This window comes from Sinocyclocheilus grahami, unplaced genomic scaffold, assembly GCF_001515645.1.
Source record: "Sinocyclocheilus grahami isolate Dianchi unplaced genomic scaffold, SAMN03320097.WGS_v1.1 scaffold358.1, whole genome shotgun sequence".
NCBI lineage: Eukaryota > Metazoa > Chordata > Actinopteri > Cypriniformes > Cyprinidae > Sinocyclocheilus > Sinocyclocheilus grahami.
In genome coordinates, this window is record NW_015505537.1 from 350,071 (window position 1) to 359,016 (window position 8,946).

At 39.0% G+C, this 8,946-nt stretch overlaps 2 protein-coding genes across 2 annotated transcripts in view; one reads left to right on the forward strand and one right to left on the reverse strand.

The window, feature by feature from the left end:
- Positions 1–625: 625 nt before the first annotated feature.
- On the reverse strand, positions 626–4,942 carry LOC107548928 (RING finger protein 215-like). Its single transcript, XM_016229802.1, is given in 11 exon segments — positions 626–1,637; positions 1,770–1,872; positions 1,975–2,124; positions 2,769–2,885; positions 3,167–3,271; positions 3,338–3,392; positions 3,484–3,560; positions 3,664–3,677; positions 3,680–3,734; positions 3,806–3,946; positions 4,651–4,942. Coding segments are annotated over 11 exon segments (1,035 nt in total). The 5' UTR covers positions 4,855–4,942; the 3' UTR covers positions 626–1,623.
- Positions 4,943–4,996: 54 nt separating this feature from the next.
- The window catches only part of LOC107548915 (protein HIRA), a 25,492-nt gene continuing 21,542 nt past the window's right edge, over positions 4,997–8,946 (forward strand). Inside the window, exon 1 of the mRNA XM_016229789.1 lies at positions 4,997–5,031. Coding sequence (XP_016085275.1) covers positions 4,997–5,031 — 35 coding nt within the window. The remainder of the gene's footprint in view (positions 5,032–8,946) is intronic.

The following is an 8,946-nucleotide window of genomic DNA, read 5'->3' on the forward strand; positions in this document are numbered from 1 at the left end:
TAATGGTTGTCTACCTGTCTGGCAGGTGCCCTCCTGAGATAGCGTGGAGTCAAGACGGCTCATGTATCATGACTGAAGCGTGAGAAATGAGGGGAAATTTGGCATAAGCACAGATCGAGATTTCATTTAATCTTGAGATTCCATATTCCTAGATCCTATCATTAAGTACATTTACATGCGCAGTTGCAATGAAGCTACAGCAGGTTTAGCTACAGCATAGACCAGCTGCAGTCTTCATGTATCTGTTCAAGTATTTATGACACAATGTGTAATTGAAAATGAAAAGCTGCGCTTCAATTGCTTTATCATTTTAAGATTTTTTTTCCCCGTGTTCTTGAAAGAAGTATTGGAAAGTAGTATTACGAAAAAAAACAAAAAAACTATTTTCTATTTTTCTAAAAAAAAAAATTAATGTGATGGCAAAGCTGCATTTTTAGTAGCCGTTACTCCAGTCTTCAATGTTGCATGGTACTTTAGAAATCAACTTTCAAAACAGTTGTGCTACTTAAAAGTAAATAACCTATGATACATTTTTTGAGAATTCCTTTATGAATAGAAAGTTTTCGATCAATATACTGCATCTCTGCTGAATAAAAGTATTAATTTCTTATTAAACTGACCCCAAACTTTTGAACGGTAGCATAGGTTAATTAGTCCAACTATGCAAAAACCTGACTTAGAATGAAGCATTTACATAACATTTCAAAACGACAATTCAAAACTAAACTTAAGAGAAACCAAACTTCTAAAATGCATGTAAATGTACTTACAGTCCCTGTAAGTAATAATAAAAGTCGCTCTGTGTAGCAAGAAGGCACAGGGCATCATTGCAACTCTTTGTATGGAATACTGATACTTGCATGTATCTTTCACTTTACTGTGTAACGGACCTGATTAACATACCTCTTTTTCCACCAAATTGGTGCTAGTTCTGGAGCTGGAGGTTTAGCTGACGAAGCCAAACAATGGCGCAACTTACAATGATATTACTGTGTCATGTGGGGCTCTGTACCGCACAACCTTTCCACAAACAAACATCATGATACTGTTTCTGCTTAAAGGTCCAGAAACATTTTATATGTTCTCAAAAGATCACAACCAACTTCAGTCAAGAACGGCATCTTATTTGGTGGAAAAGGGCCAGGTTAGGCACCAGCCCTGGTCTCGTATCAAAGGTTGAGATACTATTTCTTAATTCGTTTCTCAAAGGAATTTATCCAAGCTTTATGCCAACCCTTGTTTAAACAAAAAATTGAGACTTGAGGGTGTATGATTCTTCCTTAATTTAAAGAAATATTCTGAAATATTACTTTTGTTTTTTGCTGTGCGTATGACTTCACAATCCGTGTATCTGTAAATTGTTGAGCCGGTTCAAGAAATGTAGAACTGATCCCATGTGCAAGTACCTACCTTCAAGAAACTTCTCAAGTGGTTTGACCAAAGATCAGGAACTACTAAGTCCTGACTCCTGTGGTCTCTTGAAAAACGACTCAAGGTTTATAGTCTTTGGAGAGGTCAAATGGAGATATTCTGACCTTACAGTACGGTGGAGGGGTTTAGTTGCCATGAAAAGTCTGAATCAGAAGATTCAATCCAATTCATACTAATCCTTCCTGGTCCAGCTCAGTAAAAATTACCTGGGAGAAACAGAACAAGAGCAGGAAGAGTTCAGTTCAACTTATGGGGATGCTGGCCGACTATTGAATGACAGTGTGCATGGAGCAAAAGTACAAATGGTTAACAAATGACAATATCTCTGTCTTTCTCACCAAGCACGCTATGTTTGCAGAGAGGACAGGTCTGCTGAAGGAGTAGCCAGGGATCCACACAATCTCTGTGGAATTCATGGAGGCACGGTAACACCCTCAAACACTAAAGCACACACAAAAAGAGCAGTGATTAAACCGTCTCTCTTTATGGAAGAATACTATGTCTACCGAGCAAAAGCATAGGAATGTGCAGAGGATCTGTCACCTGGTTGTTGTTGTATTGCTCCAGACAAACTGCACAACTGTCCATCTCCACCGGTTGAGTTTGTGTCGGGTCACATCTCACTTTGGGTTGCCGGTATATCCTCGTCTTCAGTGCTGATAATCTCTTTAAAATGTCTTGCTTTAGGTCTGACTGTAAGACAAAGAGTTTATTTCTAATTGTATTTATATTATGAACTAAGTACAGTGTATAGACCGCCACTCCAAAGTTTGGGCTCAGTAAGAGCATGCCTCTTATGCTCACCAAGACTGCATTTATTTGATCAAAAATGCGGTAAAAACAGTAATAGTCTCAAATATTATTACAATTTAAAATAACTGTTTTAATATTTTTTTTAAGTGTCAATTCAATGTGATGGCAAAGCATCATTACTCCAGTTTTCAGTGCCGCATGATCCTTCAGAAATCATGCTAATATGCTGATTTGGTGCCCGAAAAACACTTATTATTATTAGTAGTAGTAGTAGTAGTATGAAAACAGCTGTCCTGCTGTAATATTTTTGTGGAAACAGAGGTTACATTTTTTCAGGATTCCTTGATGAACAGAAAATTCCATTCTAGATTTTTTTTTTGTAACATTATTAATGTCAATTTTGATACTTTTAGTGCATTCTTACTGAACAAAACTTCTAAAAAAAATCGTACTGACTCAAAACTTTTGTTTATTGACAGGATATCCTTCCAGTCTCCACTTGCTCCTTTCTTCACAATTAGTGACATGGGTGTCATGAACTTCTGAAAATGTTTCTAACTTTTTAACACAAAAACAGTGTTCACCTCTAAATCGTCATTAAACTGGTTGTCCTGGTACTGCCAGCGTGCATGAACTATGACCCCTGTGGAGAGGACCAGGGCCACCAGAACGACAGTGTTCCAGAGCTGCTGGAGATATTTCTGGACAGATGGACAAAAAGGAAATTAAAAAGAAGAGAAATTATCTTTGCTGACTAATACAACTGCATTTCAATTTTTACAGATGACATGGAGCCTTAAGGGATAGTTACCCAGAAATTAAAATTCTGTCATCATATGCCCTTCCAAACCCATAAACCATGACAGCTTTTTCATTTTTTTTGCGTGAACTATCCCTTTTAGACACAAGATGATTACATGACAGTGCTGACATATTTTGAGCTGTAACCCTGGATGATAAGAGACGTCTTCAAAACACATACCTGGACCTGAGAGTTGGTCTCCCCGGTGCAGATGACCCCTTGCCATTCCCCGTACAACCCTCCTCTCGAACGGCCACAGCTGGACCACAGGGTCAGGGTGGCCCCCTTTGACACAACATTTAAAAATATCACACTAATGAACCACGGCATGCGTGAAACTAGGATACTTACCAGACTGTCCTGTAGAAAAGACTTGTAAGTGATTTTTGCTGTTGCATGAAGGCCCCTAATTGAATAAAAGTCAAAATAAGACACATTCCTAAATTCAGTTTATCGTTTATTCCGAAGAAATCGATAATTTAATGACGGAGGATTACCTGAGGAGGTGCTTAGTGACATTTTCTGATGTCTGAATGATAATGATTGGCTTTGAGAGGACCTGAGAGAGATCCATCTACAGAGGAAGAACAGTTTTTTTCTTAATACTACTTATACATATCTAAAAACCATTATGAGATCAGCTGAAGGTTTATGGATCGGAGCAGCAAAGCTCTCACCTCTCGGACAGTATCTGGTTTAAAGCCAGGATGATCAAAGCAGATGCACCCAAAACAAGAGCACGCTTCATCTATGGAGGAAAGATCTGTCAGTTTGATCAATACTACCTAGTCACCATGCTTAAGTCATTATTTTGAATACCTTATTGACCACAGAGGCAGCAAACGACTCCTGGTTGCTGTTACTGGAAACTGTGCCTTCCTTTATCTGGACAGGTACCACTCCAATCCAGGGGTTCGGATCCTTTCCATCACTGCTGGCTTTAATAGCTTTGTCTTTTATCTGCAGAGAGAAAAATTAAGCATGACACTGATGCTTAAGACACAATATGTCCCACAAATTTGCATAAAATCAATCTTTAATAAAAAAATGATCGCAAGAATGTTCTTTGGTTTCATTTCATTTGCTCTCAAAATAGTTTATACACTGTTATATAATTTTCACTTATTTTCTCAAAGTATTCATAGAAGTAAATTTGTAATATTTAATATAATATTAATACAGACAAATTATATGAGATTTACTATTTTTAGCTGCTTGACATTTTAAAAGTCTGTATTATTTCATGTTTTAGGGCTATAATGGCAAAATATTGGTTAGCGTCTGGTATATATGATCTGCAGGTTTAAGTTTATGATTTATTATATTGAATGTAACAAACAGCACAAGAGAAAGGAATAAACGCAAGTTTGTATGCTTTGTAGTTTTATATAATTATAACAGCTATGCTTCTATTTTGTCAATTAATTTATACATGATGCAAGTTAGTGCTATATTGTCAGAATATACATAATTATTTAATAATTAAAATATGTCATTATTTATAATATTTGACATAATTTGTGCACGAGTGCTGGCACAGACGACATACAAGAAAAGTGTTTATATAGTAAATAATGCATGTTTTGTTTGCAAGAAACAGACATCCAGAATAGTGAAACTAATTTGCTATGTCAAGTATCTGTCTGCATGCATGTATCACTTACTAATATGAGGTCTCCATTGAGGTCATGTTTCTTTTTGCTGTGGTTTTCCATGGGCTCGTTCTCCAGACTCCCCTGGAGCACCTCACCCTGCAAAACATGCTGATGGTCATCCAGAAACACCTCTACAAAAGCCACCTGTTCGCTGGACACCAGCGGGCAAAGCCACAGCCAGCACAGCACAGAAAGACAAGCTAACGCGCCCATGGCTCCCGGTCAGTCGCTGCTATAAATCATACTAAGTCATGAAAGTTTGAGCCATACTGTCAGAACTGCCTCTGTTCTGTCACCTCCTGCTGATGTAAACAAACGTGGAGTGGAGCTCTTCTTCTGCGTGAAACTGGCTAGAATGGAAACTGCTGTTACACACGGAGGTAAACTCATGTAAGCACGTAAGGGGGCGCTGTGTGGTCCAATCATTCTTTACGACACACCAAGCTCCGCCCACTTCGTGTTTTCTCTGGTTTGTTTCCATTTCTGTATTTCATATATTCACCTCGGCCGTAATGAAAAGATGTGCGCTCGCCACCCAGTGGGAGACTGTAAAATAGTTTTATATGACATTTTTTAGCTGTATCATTTTTAAGCTTTGAGCTTTTCCACTCAGAATAATTAAATATTGGATGTTTCGGTAAAACCTTTACTCAGCAGTTATGTACGTGCGAATTTGACATGACAATGAATTCTACTATCTTTAATGAAAAGTTCAGTCCTATAATTTGGCAAACATTTTTGTCTATAAACAATGTTTTATTTATGTTTTTGTTTTAAGTCATAAAATATGCTAAATCATGAACTGTGAATGCACACAGACAGACAGGCAGACGATAGATAGATAGATAGATAGATAGATAGATAGATACATAGACAGACGATAGACAGACAGACAGACACAGATGGACAGACAGACAGACGATAGACAGACAGACAGACAGATAGACGATAGATAGATAGACAGACGATAGACAGACAGACAGACAGATAGACGATAGATAGATAGACAGACGATAGACAGACAGACAGACAGATAGACGATAGATAGATAGACAGACGATAGACAGACAGACAGACAGATAGACGATAGATAGATAGACAGACGATAGACAGACAGACAGACAGATAGACGATAGATAGATAGACAGACGATAGACAGACAGACAGACAGATAGACGATAGATAGATAGACAGACGATAGACAGACAGACAGACAGATAGACGATAGATAGATAGACAGACGATAGACAGACAGACAGACAGATAGACGATAGATAGATAGACAGACGATAGACAGACAGACAGACAGATAGACGATAGATAGATAGACAGACGATAGACAGACAGACAGACAGATAGACGATAGATAGATAGACAGACGATAGACAGACAGACAGACAGATAGACGATAGATAGATAGACAGACGATAGACAGACAGACAGACAGATAGACGATAGATAGATAGACAGACGATAGACAGACAGACAGACAGATAGACGATAGATAGATAGACAGACGATAGACAGACAGACAGACAGATAGACGATAGATAGATAGACAGACGATAGACAGACAGACAGACAGATAGACGATAGATAGATAGACAGACGATAGACAGACAGACAGACAGATAGACGATAGATAGATAGACAGACGATAGACAGACAGACAGACAGATAGACGATAGATAGATAGACAGACGATAGACAGACAGACAGACAGATAGACGATAGATAGATAGACAGACGATAGACAGACAGACAGACAGATAGACGATAGATAGATAGACAGACGATAGACAGACAGACAGACAGATAGACGATAGATAGATAGACAGACGATAGACAGACAGACAGACAGATAGACGATAGATAGATAGACAGACGATAGACAGACAGACAGACAGATAGACGATAGATAGATAGACAGACGATAGACAGACAGACAGACAGATAGACGATAGATAGATAGACAGACGATAGACAGACAGACAGACAGATAGACGATAGATAGATAGACAGACGATAGACAGACAGACAGACAGATAGACGATAGATAGATAGACAGACGATAGACAGACAGACAGACAGATAGACGATAGATAGATAGACAGACGATAGACAGACAGACAGACAGATAGACGATAGATAGATAGACAGACGATAGACAGACAGACAGACAGATAGACGATAGATAGATAGACAGACGATAGACAGACAGACAGACAGATAGACGATAGATAGATAGACAGACGATAGACAGACAGACAGACAGATAGACGATAGATAGATAGACAGACGATAGACAGACAGACAGACAGATAGACGATAGATAGATAGACAGACGATAGACAGACAGACAGACAGATAGACGATAGATAGATAGACAGACGATAGACAGACAGACAGACAGATAGACGATAGATAGATAGACAGACGATAGACAGACAGACAGACAGATAGACGATAGATAGATAGACAGACGATAGACAGACAGACAGACAGATAGACGATAGATAGATAGACAGACGATAGACAGACAGACAGACAGATAGACGATAGATAGATAGACAGACGATAGACAGACAGACAGACAGATAGACGATAGATAGATAGACAGACGATAGACAGACAGACAGACAGATAGACGATAGATAGATAGACAGACGATAGACAGACAGACAGACAGATAGACGATAGATAGATAGACAGACGATAGACAGACAGACAGACAGATAGACGATAGATAGATAGACAGACGATAGACAGACAGACAGACAGATAGACGATAGATAGATAGACAGACGATAGACAGACAGACAGACAGATAGACGATAGATAGATAGACAGACGATAGACAGACAGACAGACAGATAGACGATAGATAGATAGACAGACGATAGACAGACAGACAGACAGATAGACGATAGATAGATAGACAGACGATAGACAGACAGACAGACAGATAGACGATAGATAGATAGACAGACGATAGACAGACAGACAGACAGATAGACGATAGATAGATAGACAGACGATAGACAGACAGACAGACAGATAGACGATAGATAGATAGACAGACGATAGACAGACAGACAGACAGATAGACGATAGATAGATAGACAGACGATAGACAGACAGACAGACAGATAGACGATAGATAGATAGACAGACGATAGACAGACAGACAGACAGATAGACGATAGATAGATAGACAGACGATAGACAGACAGACAGACAGATAGACGATAGATAGATAGACAGACGATAGACAGACAGACAGACAGATAGACGATAGATAGATAGACAGACGATAGACAGACAGACAGACAGATAGACGATAGATAGATAGACAGACGATAGACAGACAGACAGACAGATAGACGATAGATAGATAGACAGACGATAGACAGACAGACAGACAGATAGACGATAGATAGATAGACAGACGATAGACAGACAGACAGACAGATAGACGATAGATAGATAGACAGACGATAGACAGACAGACAGACAGATAGACGATAGATAGATAGACAGACGATAGACAGACAGACAGACAGATAGACGATAGATAGATAGACAGACGATAGACAGACAGACAGACAGATAGACGATAGATAGATAGACAGACGATAGACAGACAGACAGACAGATAGACGATAGATAGATAGACAGACGATAGACAGACAGACAGACAGATAGACGATAGATAGATAGACAGACGATAGACAGACAGACAGACAGATAGACGATAGATAGATAGACAGACGATAGACAGACAGACAGACAGATAGACGATAGATAGATAGACAGACGATAGACAGACAGACAGACAGATAGACGATAGATAGATAGACAGACGATAGACAGACAGACAGACAGATAGACGATAGATAGATAGACAGACGATAGACAGACAGACAGACAGATAGACGATAGATAGATAGACAGACGATAGACAGACAGACAGACAGATAGACGATAGATAGATAGACAGACGATAGACAGACAGACAGACAGATAGACGATAGATAGATAGACAGACGATAGACAGACAGACAGACAGATAGACGATAGATAGATAGACAGACGATAGACAGACAGACAGACAGATAGACGATAGATAGATAGACAGACGATAGACAGACAGACAGACAGATAGACGATAGATAGATAGACAGACGATAGACAGACAGACAGACAGATAGACGATAGATAGATAGACAGACGATAGACAGACAGACAGACAGAGAGATAGATGATAGATAGATAGATAGATAGATAGATAGACAGACAGACGAC